The following is an 18,813-nucleotide window of genomic DNA, read 5'->3' as shown; positions in this document are numbered from 1 at the left end:
TGCCAGGGTACTCCAATTGTCTTGCCACTCAAGTAAGCCTACCTTTGTGATAGATGGCCTCTTACCAAGGATCACAGCAATATTCAGGTTTCTCTCAGTCTTAAAAGATCAGTCACTTACCCCAGGTCAGTTGCATTTTAGTTCTCACACCAAAGACAATGCTTGTAGCCAATCCTATAATAGACTACGTAAAGATATACAGGAAAATGAAATAAGAGAGTTTTTAGACTCATGGACTTTAGGGTCAGAAGGGACGAATATGATCATCTAGTCTGACCTGCACAAAGCAGGCCACAGAACCCTAACCATCCACTTCTATAACAAACTGCTAACCTATGTCCGAGTTATTGAAGTCTTCAAATTGTGGTTTGAAGACCTCAAGCTACAGAGAATCCACCAGCAAGTGTCCCACTCTGCAGAGAAAGATGAAAAACCTCCAGGGCTTCTGCCAATCTGCTCTGGAGGAAAATTCCTTCTCGACCCCAAATATGACGATCAGATAAACCCTGAGCACGTGGGCAAGACTCACCAGCCAGCACTCAGGAAAGAATTCTCTGCAGTAACTCAGATCCCATCCCATCCAACATCCCATCACAGACCACTAGGCATACTTATCTGCTGATAATCAAAGATCACTTGCCAAAATTAAGCTATCCCATCATACCATCCCTTCCATAAACTTATCAAGTTTAGTCTTAAAGCCAGATATGTCTTTTGCCCCCACTACTCCCCTTGGAAGGCTATTTCAGTACTTCACTCCTCTAATGGTTAGAAACCTTCATCTAATTTCAAGTCTAAACTTCCTAGTGTCCAGTTTATACCCATTTGTTCTTGTGTCTACATTGGTACTAAGCTTAAATAATTCCTCTCCCTCCCTAATATTAATCCCTCTGATATAGTTATAAAGAGCAAGCATGTCCCCCCTCAGCCTTCTTTTGGCTAGGCTAAAGAAGCCAAGGTCTTTGAGTCTCCTTTCATAAGGCAGGTTTTCCATTCCTCGGATCATCCTAGTAGCCCGTCTCTGAACCTGTTCCAGTTTGAATTCATCCTTCTTAAACATGGGAGACCAGTACTGCACACAGTATTCCAGATGAGATCACCAGTGCCTTATATAACGGTACTAACACCTCCTTATCTTTGCTGGAAATACCTCGCCTGATGCATCCTAAAACCGCATTAGCTTTTTTAACAGCCATATCACATTGGCGGCTCATAGTCATCCTGTGATCAACCAATACTCCATGGTCCTTCTCTTCCTCTGTTGCTTCCAACTGATGTGTCCCCAATGTATATCTAAAATTCTTATTATTAATCTCTAAGTGCATGACCTTGCACTTTTCACTATTAAATTTCATCCTATTACTATTACTCCAGTTTACAAGGTCATCCAGATCTTCCTGTATGATATCCTGGTCCTTCTCTGTGTTAGCAATACCCCCCAGCTTTGTGTCATCCGCAGACTTTATTAGCATATTCCCGCTTTTTGTGCCAAGGTCAGTAATAAAAAGGTTAAATAAGATTGGTCCCAGAACTGATCCTTGGGGAACTCCACTAGTAACCTCCTCCAGCCTGACAGTTCACCCTTCAGCACTACCCATTGTAGTCTCCCCTTTAACCAATTCCTTATCCACCTTTCAATTTTCATATTGATCCCCATCTTCTCCAATTTAACTAATAATTCTCTATGTGGAACCGTGTCAAATGCCTTACTGAAATTGAGGTAAATTAGGTCTACTGCATTTTCTTTGTCTAAATAATCTGTCACCTTCTCAAAGAAGGTCGTCAGGTTGGTTTGGCACGATCTACCTTTAGTAAAACCATGTTGTAACTTGTCCCAATTACCATTGACCTCAATGTCCTTAACTACTTTCTCCTTCAAAATTTTTTCCAAGACCTTACATACTACAGATGTCAAACTAACAGGCCTATAGTTACTCGGATCACTTTTTTTCCCTTTCTTAAAGATAGGAACTATGTTAGCAATTCTCCAGTCATACGGTACAATGCCTGAGTTTACCGATTCATTAAAAATTCTCGCTAACGGGCTTGCAATTTCATGCGCCAGTTCCTTTAATATTCTTTTTACAAAGATAAGCAGGTAAACATACATACAGAAATGAATTACAATCTTAAGTTACCAAAATAATGTAAGTTTCTATAATAAGCAAGCACTTTAGGGCTTACCCAGGCTAAGCACTGGGTATCTTTTGTTTATGTCTAGTAATTCATTAATGATCTGGAGGATGGTTTGGACTGCACTCTCAGCAAGTTTGCAGACGACACTAAACTGGGAGGAGCGGTAGATACACTGGAAGGTAGGGATAGCATACAGAGGGACCTAGACAAATTGGAGGATTGGGCCAAAAGAAATCTGATGAGGTTCAACAAGGACAAGTGCAATGTCCTGCACTTAGGACGGAAGAATCCCATGCACTGCTACAGACTAGGGACTAAGCAGCTAGGCATTAGTTCTGCAGAGAAGGACCTAGGGGTTACAGTGGACGAGAAGCTGGATATGAGTCGACAGTGTACCCTTGTCACCAAGAAGGCTAACAGCATTTTGGGCTGTATAAGTAGGGGCATTGCCAGCAGATCGAGGGACCTTTCTACCTCTCTTTTCCCCCATTGTTAAATTGTCTAACGGTTCTAATGTTTAAACTTTTCAGTACTAGGTACATTACGGGTGCTTCCTGTTTTCAAGTTAATAACCACTTCCGGAGTGAAATAGACCTCAAGAGTTTTGCTTTTAAAAATACGGTTGGATTTTAAATGTTTGGTTTTAACTGCCAGAAAATGAGAAGTTGAGACAGCCATGCTTGTTATGGGGGTAGTTCTGTCAGGTGTAACAAATCTGGGCACAAACTGTATAATTCCTGGTTTCAGAGTAGCAGCCGTGTTAGTCTGTATCCACAAAAAGAACAGGAGTACTTGTGGCACTTTAGAGACTAACAAATTTATTTCAGCATAAGCTTTCGTGGGCTACAGCTCACTTCTTCGGATTCATAGAATGGAACACACAGGTAGAAGATATTTATACATACAGAGAACATGAAAAGGTGATAGTACGCATACCAACTGTAAGAGTCCAATCAATTGAGATGAGCTATCGTCAGCAGGAGAAAAAAACCTTTGAAGTGATAATCGAGATGACTCATAGAAGGTGTGAGGAGAACTTAACATGGGGAAATAGATTCAATTAGTGTAATGCCCCAACCATTCCCAGTCTCTGTTTAAACCTAAGTTAATTGTATCTAATTTGCATATTATTACACTAATTGAATCTATTTCCCCATGTTAAGTTCTCCACACACCTTCTATGGGTCATCTCAATTATCACTTCAAAGGTTTTTTTTCTCCTGCTGAGGATAGCTCATCTCAATTGATTGGACTCTTACATTTGGTATGGGTACTTCCACCTTTTCATGTTCTCTGTATGTTGGGTCTAAACTTTTGGTGAACTTTGGGGAGCCAAAACACACCCAGACTGGCCGTCTCTGCATAATCCTTTCTGAACCCTTTATCGAACAAAGCACTGACCTGCAAACTACTCATGACACCCCCTTTATTAAGTAGCCATTAGCCTTTATCTCTATGCATTTACTTGTTAAACTTGCTTTTCCTGTAAAATATTGATTGATTATGCATAACCATTATCTTTTGTTAATCACTTTGTTTACTTCTGTGTATAAATATTGATGCTCACCCCTAATAAAGGGGCCACACTTAATCTAAAGCTTTGAGAGCTAAGGATAGTGTGAGCCCGTTGATCAACGCATTGGTGTCTGGTCTCTGACAAAATTATGTGCCCCATACCAACTCCGCACGAACTCGGGTGCTGGAGAGGTGAGTAAGGACTTGCTTTATTACCTAACAATTTGGGGGCTCGTCCGGGATTCCTTCTGGTGCGGTACCTCTGTCCAGTGGTCAGACCACTCATATATGAATTGGCAAGGCGCCACAGGAGATTTCTCCCAGCCAATTCAATATTGAGGGGTCGTGTACTGGACAGCAGGGTAAACGCCAGTTGGAGGGCTCCTGTCAGACACCATGGGTCAAGGGACTAGCGTGCCTCTTGAGAGTCCGTTGGGGATTGTAAATAAGTTATGGAACGAAGGGAAACTCCCAGTACAGACAGGAATGTCTAGGAAGAAGTTGTACACACTATGTGTAAGGAATTGGACTGGGTATACCGCGGTATTGGCCGACCCGGAGATGAGGTGGCCTTCGTATGGCTCTTTCGAACAGGCTGCCTTAAGAGGAGTAAAGAGCCAGATCGAAAAAGACCATCCGGGACAGTTATGTTACTGGTTTTGTTGGGACACAGCAGCAGAGCTGTGGAAATCTTTAAAAATTATGGCAGTCAGGTACTCTCCCGAGAGTGAACCCCCTCCAGGTTATTTCGATGAAGGGTGTAGACCACGGCGTGTTTTGACTCGTCAGCTGGTCCCCTCTGCACCTGCCCCTATTCCTCCGCAGGGGAACTCTCTCCTTGTAGCAGAGGGGAATCTGCAGAATACCAAACTGGAATTTCTGCAGAAGGATGAGGAGGAAATGGAGGGGCAAACCTCGGGAGGAGTGGTTACTAGGCTAATGTCCAAGCAGGTACGGCAGGGTGCATGCCCCCCCCCTGAGGATAGCCCAGAGGATGTCCCCGTCAAATCTCTTGCGAGTAATAAAAGTATAGTTAGAGAGATGCCTTTACAGGTGCACGATCAACCTTATATGGGCAATGATGGACGGTTACAACATGCTAATATTGTGGAATATAAAGGATGGCTAGAATGGGACTTGAAAGAGTGGGGACAGTTGTCAGGGTCTTTTGGGGAAAATCCCCGAAAGATCATAGAACTTCTAAAAAAATTGTTTTTAAGTTATAATCCTACTTATACGGATGTGGATCAGTTGTTAAGTAGAGTTTTGACCGGAGAGAAACGTAGTAGATTGTGGATGGCAGAAAGGACATGGGGAGATAGCAATGCAGCTAATCATACTTGGATGGATAGGCGGGATCTGGCCGCTGGCTGGAATCCCCTAGACTGGACTCAGCCAAGGCTGACTCAGCTGCGAACAAATCGAGAGCGATTGTTAGAGAGACTCAAGGAAATGGCTCGCCGCTCGCCTAATCAGGCTAAGTTCATGCAGATTCGGCAGGAATCTGATGAGCCGCCCAGAAAGTTCTGGTCGAGGCTATTGGAGGGGGCCCGAATGTTCACTCAGATGGATCCTGAGAGAAAAGCAGACCACCCTACTCTTATTTCATTTTTTGTGAATCAGTCGGTGCCCCCTGTAAGGGATTACTTCTTAAAGTTTCGCCCTGGTTGGGGAGGTGAGTCAGTCACTTCAGTGTTGGACGTAGCTGATTTTGCCTGGGAGAAAGAAAGGGAAAGTAGTAAAAAAAAAAAGAAAAAGAAAGAATATAAGCTGATGGCTTTAGCTTTTCACGGCGGTGTTCAAGGCAAAGGCCGTGGCCGTGGCAGGGGATTCCAGGGTGCTCGGGGAAGAGGGTCCTGGCGACCCCAGCCATCAGGAAATTGTTTTCAGTGCGAACAGCCCGGTCACTTTAAACGTGAATGCCCCTGGGGACGCCCAGAGGGTCTGGTTGCATCCGCAGATGCTTACACAAGTGAGGAATACACCCCTGCACCACCAGCTCAGCCCATTCCCCAGGCCTGGATCAACTACGGGAAACAGCAGCAGCCGCAGCACACTCAGGCTCCTCAATGACGGTACCCCGGGGGCAAAGGCAAACAATGTGATGGTCTTATTTCCTTAATGTCTTTAGCCGGCTCCTTTCTCACTTTCTCCCCTCCCAGCAAAGAGCCTCGTTTAACCCTTTCAGTCCAGGGACTGCCTGTCTCTTTCCTCATTGATACTGGGGCTACTTTCTCTCTTTTAAATCATGCCCCCTCTCCCTGGCTATCCTCTGAGGTTAAAACTGCGACTGGGGTGGAGGGCAACCCACAGTCTCTGAAACTCACTTTGCCTTTGAATGTTGTTTATGCTGATAAATGTTTTCCTCACCGTTTTCTTTTTTCCCCAGCTTGTCCGATCCCTTTGATGGGCCGGAATTTACTCTGTAAGCTTGAGGCTACTTTAACCTGCACTCCTGAAGGGGTAGAATTATTGATGACAGTGTTAGAAGATTCGGCCCCTACTCAGGGTAATTGGAAAACACCCCCCTCTCTCTCCCCTGACCTCACTGACTTGCCTTCAACCCTCTGGGAAATTTCTGACACTGATGTTGGCCTGCTCCTTTCGGCAGAGCCCGTAAGGATTCAGGTGAAGCCTTCCTTAACCCCCCCGTCAGTCCCTCAATACCCCCTGTCGCTGGAAGCCCGGGAGGGCATCCGCCCCATTATCGAGGGATTCATTGCACAAAAGCTAGTCCGCCCTCAGCGCACTCCCTGTAACACCCCTATACTGCCTGTCAAAAAGCCTCCTAAAAAGGACGGAGACCCTGTTCGTTGGCGCTTTGTACAGGATCTACGAGTTGTTAATCAGTATGTGGTCCCTCTTCATGCAGTAGTTCCTGACCCAGCTACTATCATCAGCCAAATCCCCTGGGATGCTGAGTGGTTCACTGTTATTAACTTAAAATCAGCTTTTTTCAGCATTCCTGTGCACCCAGACTCTCAGTATCTCTTTGGTTTCACCTGGGAGGGACAAAGTTATGTCTGGCAACGACTTCCTCAAGGCTACAGAGACAGCCCCACGATTTTCAGCCAGTGCCTCCGCCACGACTTGGAAGGTTTCACCAGTCCGCAGGGATCCACACTGGTCCTATACGTAGATGACATCCTATTAGGTAATCGCGAAGAAGCTGCCCTCCGCATCGATGGTAAGGCACTTTTATTATACCTACACACCAGAGGCCACAAGGTAGACCCTAAAAAGATTCAGTGGGTCTCACAGAAGGTCCAATATCTGGGCTTCATGTTAACCCCAGAGGGAAGACAAATGGACCCAGCCCGCATAAAGACTATTCAAAACTGCCCTCTACCGAACACCAAGAAACAACTTCGAGGTTTCTTAGGATTAATTGGCTTCTGTCGCCCCTGGTTGCCGTCCTGCGGGGAGTTAAGCAAACCGCTCCACCGACTCACTGCTAACCTTGCTCCTGACCCTTTGCAGTGGTCCCCGGACACTATTCAAGCCTTTCAGTTACTGAAGGACAGTGTGGCCTCCTCCATGTCTCTCCGCCCCCCCAATTACAGCAAACCCTTTCACCTTTTTGTCCACGAGAGGGGCGGAATTGCTAGTGGTGTCCTTACCCAGCTGAGCGGGCCCCACCATTTCCCGCTTGCTTTTTACTCTCAGCAAATCGACCCTGTCGCTCAGGGAACCCCATCCTGCACCCGGACTCTGGCAGCAGCTGCCCTGCTGATCACAAAGGCAAAGAGCCTAACCCTGGGTCATTTTACCACGGTTTGGACCTCTCATGCCTTGTCAGCCCTTCTGCGTAGGGGCACAACCCAAGTCTTTTCGGCCCATCGTCAGCAACAGCTAGAGGCCGAACTCTTAAAAGACACTAACCTAATTTTTGAAAGGTGTGGACCCCTTAATCCAGCTACCTTGCTTCCTGACCTGCCAGTCCTCCAGGATCAGCACAACTGTGTGAAAGTAGTTTACAGCATCTTACAGATAAAAGACAACCTGTTTGACGTGCCACTGGACAACCCCGATTGCATCCTCTTCTCGGACGGAAGCTCCTTCTATGTTGATGGCAAGCGTTTCACTGGTTATGCTGTCACCTCTGAATGGGACATTCAAGAGGCCGCCTCACTGCCAGGCAACTGGGGAGCCCAAGCCGCTGAACTCTATGCCCTGGCCCGAGCTTGCCAGTTGGCCGCTGGTAAGACCGTTACCATTTTTACTGATAGCAAATATGCTTTTGGAGTTGTGCATTGTCATATCCACCTCTGAAAGTTTCGAGGTTTCCAGACAGCTGCCGGTAAACCCATTCAGCACCTCCCCCTCATCCACAAGCTTTTGGACGCCCTCCAAAAACCCTCTGTCCTGGCTGTAGTTCACTGCCGGGCCCATACTAAAGATAGTAGCCCCGTTACCCGTGGGAATGCCCTGGCTGACGCCTCCGCCAAGAAGGCTGCCACCTTACCTTTAGCCATGCCCACATTGGCTATTGCAACCTCCTCCTTTACTCCACCGCACCCCGTACCAGTACCCGCTGCTGAACTACAATCGTGGGAAAGCCTCGGGGCCACTCTGGTCAAAGGAACCTGGCTTATGCCAGATGGCCGAGCCTGCCTCCCTCGCTCCACATACCCCGTGGCAGTTCGCTGGCACCATGATAAAGGGGGTCACTACGGCACGCACGCCCTCGTGGACACTATCGCTCGCTTTTGGTATGCTCCAGGCATTCAACCCTATTGCCTATCAATAGTGAAAGCATGCAGCACATGTCAGCGTAATGGACCTGCTCCGCCTCTTAACAAAATTAAGGGTGAAAGACCTCCGCCTGCTGCTCCATTTCAACATCTTCAAATTAACTTTGCAGATATGCCAAAGGCTTTTGGGAAAAAGCACCTCCTTGTTTTGGTTTGCCCTCTGACTTCCTGGGTCGAAGCTTTTCCTACTGCTAATTGTACTGCTGCCACAGTGGCAAAAATTCTCCTTAAAAATATTGTACCCCGTTTTGGCATCCCTCTTGTGCTCGACTCAGATCGCGGACCTCACTTTACTGGTCATGTCCTTGGCCGTTTAGAACAAGGACTGGGCATTTCACACTCCTTTCATACACCCTACCACCCCCAGTCTAGCGGGAAAGTTGAGCGTATAAATAGGAAACTTAAGTTTACATTGGCTAAATACTGTCAGGAAACAGGATTAAAGTGGCCTCAGGTACTTCCCTTGGTCCTGTTTCACCTTCGTACTCGCCCAACCCGCGCATTGGGATTATCCCCCTTTGAACTGCTCTATGAACACCCCCCTTTCAAAGGCGGGGCGCTACCACGTGCTGATGTTTCACTATTGGGAGGGGATCATATGACCGCGTGTCAGTTTCTCTCCCTACAGGCTCACCTTCGTACCCTTTGGAAAGCCTCGCAGTTTTCCCAGACCGTGCCGCTGGAGGACCAAATCCACCCGTTCCAACCAGGGGACTTCGTCTGGGCCAAAAAGTTCGTTCGTGACGACACCCTCCAGCCAAGGTTTACTGGACCCCACCAGGTTCTTTTAACAACCCAGACTGCAGTGTTCCTGGAAGGACGCAAATCTTGGATCCACCACTCCCACGTCAAGCCAGCCGTAGTGGACCACAGTGACGAACCAGCAGCTCTTGTCACCACTGAGGACACTGCCTTCGACCAGTGGACCAGCTTACCTCTCTCAGACATTAGACTTAAATTGACTCGAAAAAAATGAGAGGACCCTTTATTCTGACAACTGTATGTTTTTTTTTATGCTTTTTTAGTTTATTTTCTGCTTATGAAGATAATGCTTTTATTAAATATTCCCACGAGGTTAAAACTCGTATTTTAGGAAATAGAAGTAATTGCTGGGTATGTACTCAATTTCCAGTAAATGCAGCACAGGGACTCCCCTTCACACCCATTCCCCTAACCACTGCTAATATGACTTGAATGCCACCGACTAGAATAAAAGATCCAGTCCAACCCAATCTTACATGGAACAAAACAGGAGTGCCAATTAACAAATATCTCAGGGTAACCAATCAAACAGGATCACTGTGTTTTGTTAAAGAAAAAGGGTCAACTTTTGTGGGAACAAGTAAATGCAACATATATTTTAATGGCACCGCCTTTAGTAAAAATCTTGGCTTCAAGCCTTGCGCATCCCACTTATCCCATATGTGGATCCCTCACCCCGATCCAACCTTTTCAACTTTTTCATGGAGGGGCAGGTTTTCAGAGTCAGTTTTTAAAAAGCCCTGCTCAGATCTCGAGGGTGTCCAACTAATTGTTAAAGAATACACAATTGCCTTCTACAACTGCTCAAGCAGTACTACACTGCCCTTTGAGGACAACACTACCAAATTGTGCCTCTGCAGTTCACACAACGACCCCTCTGCGTTACCAGGGGAACAGTGGTACAACGGGTGGTGGGTTACCTCCTACTTTGAGAAATGGAATACCCAAAACGCATTATATGGAACATACTGGGTGTGCGGGCCCAAGGCTTATTATTTTCTCTCCCCTGATTGGGCAGGGTCATGTTATTTGGCATGGCTAGCACCGCCTTCTCGCATCTCCCTCACTCCCCCTCATTTTCCCCACGTTCGTAACATCCGTGAAACTGACAGAGATATTAATCTCCGTGATGGTTTGTCCTGGCAGCGGTGGGCTGGTCACACTAGCTTAAAGGGTGCTATCATCCGCCTACAGGGACTATTAAAATCTTTGACAAATGAAACTGCAACCCTATTTGAAAATCAGGCCGGGGAAATGTCCCAGCTGCGCCAGTTAGCTTTGCAAAACAAAATGGCTTTAGATATGATGTTAGCAGCCCAGGGAGGAACTTGCGCCCTCATAAATAAAAAATGCTGTGTTTTTGTAAATGACACCTACTCTGACACTTTTCAACGTACCAAACACCTAAGGGAAATGGCTAAAAACTACTCCTCTGGCCAGCCACCTTATGATTGGTGGGGAGCCTTATGAAATTGGCTGCCCGGACTTGGGTGGGTTAAAAACCTCTTGGTGGGTGTTGTTGGGGCCATAGTAGTCCTTATAATACTGTGTTGCTGTATTCAGTGTGTCCCCTCCCTCATAAACTCATGTAAGTCAGTTTATTCTTTTCCCACTTCAGCTAAAAGCCTTACTCTCTTCGAATTGGCCCAGGCTAAAATTGCCAAGCGGCCCTTGAAATCTTGAAATAGGGTGTAGCTTTTTGATTAATAGTTATCTCAAAGCTACAAATGGAGGAATGTTGGGTCTAAACTTTTGGTGAACTTTGGGGAGCCAAAACACACCCAGACTGGCCGTCTCTGCATAATCCTTTCTGAACCCTTTATCGAACAAAGCACTGACCTGCAAACTACTCATGACACCCCCTTTATTAAGTAGCCATTAGCCTTTATCTCTATGCATTTACTTGTTAAACTTGCTTTTCCTGTAAAATATTGATTGATTATGCATAACCATTATCTTTTGTTAATCACTTTGTTTACTTCTGTGTATAAATATTGATGCTCACCCCTAATAAAGGGGCCACACTTAATCTAAAGCTTTGAGAGCTAAGGATAGTGTGAGCCCGTTGATCAACGCATTGGTGTCTGGTCTCTGACAAAATTATGTGCCCCATACCAACTCCGCACGAACTCGGGTGCTGAAGAGGTGAGTAAGGACTTGCTTTATTACCTAACATGTATGTATAAATATCTTCTGTCTGTATGTTCCATTCTATGCATCTGAAGAAGTGAGCTGTAGCCTACGAAAGCTTATGCTGAAATAAATTTGTTAGTCTTTAAGATGCCACAAGTACTTCTGTTCTTTTTGTATAATTCCTGAAAACTTTACAGTTGTGAGGTAGGAATTGCATAGCATCCCTGCACCCTGATTCACAATAACCTCTAGGTCCATGTGGCCAGGTCAATTTACTGGGTGAAGTTCTAGCCCACTGAAGTCACTTGGAGTTTTGCCATTGACTTCAACATAGCCAAACTTTTGCTCACAATTTTAATTATGTGTCAATATAGTTAATATGCATTTCTATATAAAAATATTAACTAGAAAATGCTTCATGTTTGCTCGGCAATAGTATCTAGATTAATAAGTTTTGACCAGAATCTGCCATGGAAAAAACCCTGGATGGGAAATGTATTTGTGAAAAACCGTAAAATTCATTGTGATGCATTTTTCTCACATCCTCTTGTTTGTATGGGGATAACAACATTGCAGAAAATGCCTATGTGTCTGTTAGTGGGGTGGGGGTAGGAGGTGTGTTCAGGGATCCTTGCTAAACACTGGCCATGAGCCTAGGGATTTCTGACCAGACGTGCAAAACAAGTGCCCCGCACAGATGGTCTCCCCTCTCTCTTGTGAGCATGGTAGTCTCTCATGCTGTGTTGCATAGCTGCTTCCGCCATGGGAGTTAATAGTAGTTTGACTGACAAACACTAACTTCCTTTACTTTCTTTCTCACGGACTTTTAATCCTTGTTTTAGGGAAGCCTGCCCTGTATAGCAGCTGCTCCTTCTTCCTCTCAGCCCTGTTTCCAGTGAAGCCTCAGTCATGCATTGGGACTCCTGTGGATTGTGGGGGAGTTGGCCTCACAGAATTTGCTTGCTTCCACATGTATGTACTCTGTGTGTGTGAAATAGAGATTATCACTGTGTCACCAGGAAGCACAATCCAGTTATCACCTAAATACAACAGTATTTGTCAGCACCCTTAATTGGAAATTCCAATGGGTATATTTTTGTGATTTTTTTCATTTTCCAATAATTTAATTTGTATGCAGGTTTTTATAACATGTTAATCACCATAGTCTATTAAGCTCTTTCCAGTGATGCATTCAGGGGTGTCACTAGCATCTACCACTTGTGGTTGTTTTGCCAATCCTCTCCCAGGAAAACAGGGGATGGGGGTGGGGAGATGAGACATTTTCAGTGCTTTTATTTGTGAAAGCTGGGTCAAAGAAATATGGAGAAATATATATATATCCAAGCAAGCACTAAAAGAGTTAAGAGGTGCACTTAAAATTCTAGTCAAAGCTTAAGGGAAAAGAAATGTGAAAAGTGTGTGTGTGCGTGTGCGTGTATTTCTTTTCTAGTACTGCAGAACACACAAAAGCTTTGTTCTGGCACTGTCTCCTTCCCTAGCAGGAATGAAATTTAAGCACTTAGGTGAATGAAAAAGTGAAACATTTCTTATTGTTTCATTTATGGTACACTGGGTACAATCAGTGTGGTTGGCATCATAAAAAGCACAGGAGAGGACACAATCTGCCCAATAGAGAAGACAAACAGTTCAGACTGTGCACTAGATTTCTAGAAGATGGATGCATTTAGCAGCAGCAGCAGCATTACGTTTTTATATAACGTAACACTTGCTTTGGATGATAGCTGATACATTTTAAATGGTTAATGTTAGGGATGCAAAGATTTCAAGTAGGAATTACCAGTGAAAGGAAATAAAAATTCATCTCGGTCTGATGGATGAGTTTTGGTAGGAAGGCTTAGGGTCTGGCAAGCAAAGCAGAGCTCTGCAAGTGAGAGAGATGGATTCTGTGCCCTGCCATTCCCCTTGATGTGCAATCAGGAACAAGTCACCTAATCTTGTTCTCTGTTTCTGATATCATACTTACCTCACAGGAATGTTGCCAGCCTTTAATAAATTGATGTTTGTTAAACACACTGAAATCCTCAGATGGAAAGCACAGTAGAAGTGCAAAGCAATATTATTATTCACTTCTCTTTGCCTCAGCTGCCTCATTACTATGGAGATGCCTAGCTATTTCAGGATATTGACGCTCAGAAGGTGCTGTTCTCTCAGCACTACTCCTCCTTTATCACACACTCCTTTCTTGAGTCCAGGGATTTACCTGAGGAATAAAAGGGAAGGAAGAGGAGCCAGCCTCCGAGTTAAATAATAATAAGACCTAGCGCTTGCTATGTTCCAAGTGCTAAGTAAGTGAAGTAGAGAGCGCCCTGGTAGGGTAGTTACCAAATAGTAATGGAAAGCAGACAGAACAGGGAAGGAAAGGGATGCTGACCGGGGAGCTGTTCCTAGGCAAACCCGGAAGCTTTCAAGGGAGGGTATTTCCCCGCACCGGGAACTCCGCGGCGCTGGTTAAGCGGAGGCTTGCAGGGTTGCAGCTAGAACTTCACTTCCCAACATGCATGCGGAGATCTCTGCACATGCTCAAGGCAGGGAGGGGAGCCCGGCTGTTCCCCAGGCACTGCCAGCCTGGGACTTCTCTCTTGTTGTACCGGAGACACCCAGGCGAAAATGGCTGCGAAGGGCTCCCATTCTTACCTGAAGCTGGAGGGGGAGATCGAGAGGTGCCGGGCGGAGTGTCAGTGGGACAGGTTGCCCGAGCTGGTGAGGCAGCTGCTGCCGCCAGCGGCCAGCCCCCCGCGGAAAGGGGTCGCGGACGCGCAGGACTCCGGTGAGTGGGGCTGAGCGGGAGATCTTCGCCTGGCCCCAAGCTGCCCGTGCACAGGGAATCTCTCCGGCCGGCCTGCTGGGGCAGCCCTGGAGCCAGGGGCGCTACTAATTCCTGCCGAGCCCAGCCGCCCGAGCAGGCGTGCAGTGCAGTGCACAGCTGTGCAGCCAGCCTTCCCAAGCTGTTTGAACGCTGCATTGCTCCCGTGTAAATGTTCCCGAGCACTGACTGTCCTTTCCGCAGCCACTGAAACGTGCCCGGTCCCTGCGGGGCTCACCACCAGGGTGTTGATAGCAATGAAGTTTGTGGGATTTTCGTCCATATTAGCGTACGTGTGTGGAGTTTGTCTCCTGTTTGCAGAATGTGATCTAAGGGAATCTCTAGGGATAACCAGACTGCAAAAATGTGTCCTGCATCTGTAACCACCCTCTTTTTGCCAGGAACCCCCAGCTCCCCAGGGTATTTAGCTGGTTTGATCAGGAAATGGCTAAATTGGAATTGGAGAGTAGCTCATTTGCAGCTTTGGCTGAGTCAAGATATGTCACTTGCACGCGGAGAAGTGGAGATCCACTTAATTTTAAAAACTAGAACAAGAACATATATACTGTGGTAGTGCCTTAAAGCCACAACCAAGTTGGGCCTTGTTGTACTAGGTGCTGTAATAACATAGAATAAATGAAGTTTCTGCTCAGAAGAGGTTGAATAAGGGTGGTTTGAGCAGCTGGCCTGATCTCTTCTGAAGTGTTTACTCCTCCTGTAGAAGGAAATGCTAGAGCAGGGGTGGGAAAACTTTTTGGCCCCAGGGCCACACTGGGGTTGCAAAACTATCTGGAGGATCAGGTATGGAAAGCTGTGCCTCCCCAAACACCCTGGTCCCCGCCCCTTATCTGCCCCTCCCACTTCCCACCCCCCTCAGAACCTCTGACCCACTCAACTCCACCCCCCCTCCTTGTTCCCTAACCACCTCCCGGGACCCCACCTCCTATCCAACCTCCCTTTCTCCATTCCCTAACTGCCTCCCCCCCCTCAACCTCCACTCCATCCAACCACTCCCTGTCTCCTGACTGCCTCCCGGAACCCCCTGCTCCTTATCCAATCCCCCTTCCCTTACTATGCCACTCAGCAGCAGGAGCTCGCAGCCATGCCGCATGCTTCCAAGGTCGGTGCAACATATTAGGCGACCTAGGCGGTTGCCTAGGGTGCTGGGATTTGGGGAGTGGCATTTTCTTAGGCAGTGACCGCGGCGGCTGGATCTTCGGCCGCCCTGGTTGCCGCTGGCATTTAGGCGGAGGGAGTTGGGGCAGGGGGGCACGGGGAGGGCTGTCTGCAGCAAGTAAGGGAGGGGTGGCACGCAGGGGAACTCCCCGCCCCAGCTCACCTCTGCCCTGCCTCCTCCCTGAGCACACCATGATTGCTTCACTTCTCCCGCTTCCCAGGCTTGTGGCGCCTAAGCTGATTGGCGCTGCAAGCCCGGGAGGCGGGAGAAGTGAAGCGGCGACGGCATGCTCGGGGTGGTGCCTCAGGGTGGGGGCTCAGGGATAGGGAAGGGCGCAAAGTAGAAGTTTTGCCTAGGGCGTGAAACATCTTTGCACTGGCCCTGCACGCTGCCCTGCAGGAGTGGCAGACCAGAGCGCTGGCAGTGTGGCAATCTGAGGCTGTAGGGGAAAGAGGATATCATGGGAGAGGCCGAGGACTGGCCTTCCCGGCCAGGAGCTCAGGGGCTGAGCAGGACAGTCCCGTGGGCTGGATATGGCCTGCGGGCCATAGTTTGCCCACCTCTGTGCTAGAGGATGTGCTAAGGATCTCACTCTTGAGCAGGACAGACTGTCTGAAAAAGTGGAAAGAGGAAAAATACTCCCAGAAGAGTGAGTGACTGTGTATGTAGTCATGCAATTACAATGATTCACATGTCTATGTAATGCTGGTCCTGGTACTTGACAACAGGAGGAGCACAGAGACCCAAAATGTGAACCTTCAAGAAAAAGACTAGTCTGCAATCTTAAGGGAAATAATAATTAAAAAAAAGTAAACAAAACTCATGGCAAAATTCAGCACTCATTTATTCCTATGTCCCGCTGATGGAATTAGCAGGCTTTCAGTGGTATAGCTCAGGGCAGAAATTGGTTTTACGGTTCTAACTCAGCAAGCATATACCTTGTAAATTATAGATTTGCCCCCTTCTTTTTTCATGCTGCATATCTGAGTGGGGAGGAGACCAGTGACAGCTAGGATGATTCATTTTGTTTGAACACACATCCTGTTAAGATTTGCCCACTCAGAACCTTAGAAAAGATCCAGAATGAACTCATCTGCAAACTGCTCTCTAGCATTTGGAAAGATTGTGTGGCTATGTCTATCTTGGCCACACTTTAGACCAGGGGTTCTCGCAACAAAGTTTTTACTGGCCGCACTTACACTTTTTTCTAAAATTATTAAGTTTTTTCCTAAAGTTAATAAAGTAATATGCACATATATATATCAAATCATTGTAATTCATTTATATAAGGTTTGGGTTTTTTTTTTTTGCAGACTCAGTAATAAAAATTATGCACAGTTATCTCTATTTACTGGACCTAACACAATAGAAATAAAAATATGGTGCTTTGCACATTCTTGTCTTTTTAATTATTGTTTCTTGTGGCTTTTTTGGTAAATGTCTGTATAACAATTCTGAAGTAAATTTAAAAATGCTTTTACATAGTAGAAGTCCAGATAATAATGAAAAACATATCTGGGTAGCTTGGATCTGGGGAGGGGAGGGGACAGGAGGCATGGCTGCGGCTGGCCCAGAGCTCCTCTGGGCAGGTCAGGGGACTCAGGGCTTCGGCCAGCATGGAGCTCCTCTGGACAAGTGGGCGGGGACACTCAGGGCTTCGGCCTGCTCAGGGCTCCTCCAGCCATAGGGAGAGGGGTGTTCAGGGCTTCTCCAGGTGGGGGGCTTGTGGCTACAGGCGCATGGGGTCTCGGGACTCCAGCTGCTGGAGGCGGGAGCGCAGGCAGAAGGGGTGCAGTTGGGGGGCTAGCTTCCCCAAAGTGGAGCTCCATCCGCTGTCTATGCGCTCGTCTCTCACCTCCTAACCCCCTCACCCGCCGCTCGCCTCCTGTGTCTCTCCTCACCCCCTGCCCGCCGCTTGCCTCCTCACTCCCCAGCCAGAGACACCCCCCTGCCCGCCACGAGAACTCCCGGCTCGCTGGTGGCTCATCGCTCACCTCTTCACTCTCCCGCTCATAGCCAGACCCCCCTGCCTACCTCTTCACCCTGCTGCTAGCTCGTCACTCACCTCCTGCCGCCTCACCCCACCCCGGTGTGTGTGTGTTTGCAAGTTCGGGGCCAGAGTGATTTTTATGCTCATTGTTCTTTGATACCAACATTGTAAGAGTTAAGACACAATCTGTATATCTGAGATCTCTTCCTCGATCCTCAGCCTGCTAGTTATCTGGGCTCAGATACTGCCTGCCGTCTATTCTTAAATAGATAGTTGCCCTAGTCTCTGTTGTGACGAGATCTAAACTGTGGAGGACTCGACCCCTGAAATCCAGCTCATTCTACCACATCTGAAAAAAAATATATGAAAGTGTGACCATTGTGGACGTTGTATTTTTCTCCCTCTTTTCCGGACCTCTTAGATCATTTTATTTCATATGTTTGTAGAGGATGCTCTCTTATTTAAATGTATCATATGTTGTTATGATGTACTAATACCCTCCACCCAAACCAAAGCATTCAAGGTAGTGTAAGTTATAAATAGCTGATACATTTTTATTATCTATTTTCTGCCAATGTTTTCATCCCATTGGCAGGACACACTGCTTTGTTATAAAATTGTTCATGGGTGGAGTGCTGGGCTACCTTATTAACACCATAATAGACAAAGATTTTGGAATTTGTAAAGATAAGTAAATGATATGGACTCTCTTGCTAAAAATTACTTTTAAGAAACAAAATGAAAAGGACCTGATCCTGTGACTTAATTCATGTGAGTGTACTGGTACCACTATTGAAGTTGATGGGACTATTTGTGTGAGTAAAGTTGATCGCATGCAAAAGTGTTTGCAGGATGGGGCCATAGAGTTCTTCAAAGGCAGTGCCTTTTTGAGCAGGGAAATTGTTTGATGTATTTGGGCTTGTTTTCACAGCTGCAACTCTTTACAAATATATTTTGTTCGGATGTAGAATTAGTAAGACTACAGGCTCCAGGCCCGCAGTTCAATCTATGGTGCGGGCCTTTGTACCTATGTGGAGCTGCACTGATTTCACTGGGGCTTTTGCACAGGCACAAGGGTTCACCGTGCGGCTCTGATTGCAGGTGTCAGGGCCAGAATCAGTGGTAAGATTGTTTCTTAATGTATTATTTTTTACTTAAAGGGATAATGTCAAGTTTTATCAGTTTAAAAACTGTTGCTTGCTGAGTCATTGTCACTTGGTAGTTATGAAAGAGAAAATCTCTAGTTTCATTTCTCTGACTAAAGAATTAATGAGTGCCAGAGGTACAGCATTTTCAACGGTCATATGGTAACAAGGGAGTGTCCCTGCAGTGTGAAAAAGGTTCTGTAAAGAAAAAAATTCTGATATCATGCCTCTGTAGTGTTTTTATAAACTACAGTGTCAGGATGGAATTTTTGTAAAATACTGTGGCAGTTTTTGCTTACAAGTACCGTGTGTGTATATATATATATAATTTTATTTACTGTGTATTTTTTGTTTGTTTATATATTTCTGTGGTTTTA

General features: G+C 46.4%; 1 protein-coding gene across 4 annotated transcripts in view; it reads left to right on the top strand.

The window, feature by feature from the left end:
- The window catches only part of TTC7A (tetratricopeptide repeat domain 7A), a 307,984-nt gene that overhangs the window by 1,441 nt on the left and 287,730 nt on the right, over positions 1–18,813 (top strand). For 2 of the 4 annotated variants that reach the window (XM_050951815.1, XM_050951813.1), the window contains exon 1: positions 13,839–14,088. In XM_050951815.1, coding sequence (XP_050807772.1) covers positions 13,929–14,088 — 160 coding nt within the window. In that variant the 5' untranslated portion in view covers positions 13,839–13,928. Of the gene's footprint in view, positions 1–12,142; positions 12,273–13,838; positions 14,089–14,292; positions 14,387–18,813 lie in introns of those variants that run through there. The other 2 variants (XM_050951817.1, XM_050951814.1) reach the window with 2 other exon arrangements.

Source organism: Gopherus flavomarginatus, chromosome 4, assembly GCF_025201925.1.
Source record: "Gopherus flavomarginatus isolate rGopFla2 chromosome 4, rGopFla2.mat.asm, whole genome shotgun sequence".
NCBI classification, from domain to species: Eukaryota; Metazoa; Chordata; order Testudines; family Testudinidae; genus Gopherus; species Gopherus flavomarginatus.
The sequence above is the reverse complement of the archived record's forward strand: the minus strand, read 5'-3'. Positions and strand labels throughout refer to the sequence as shown.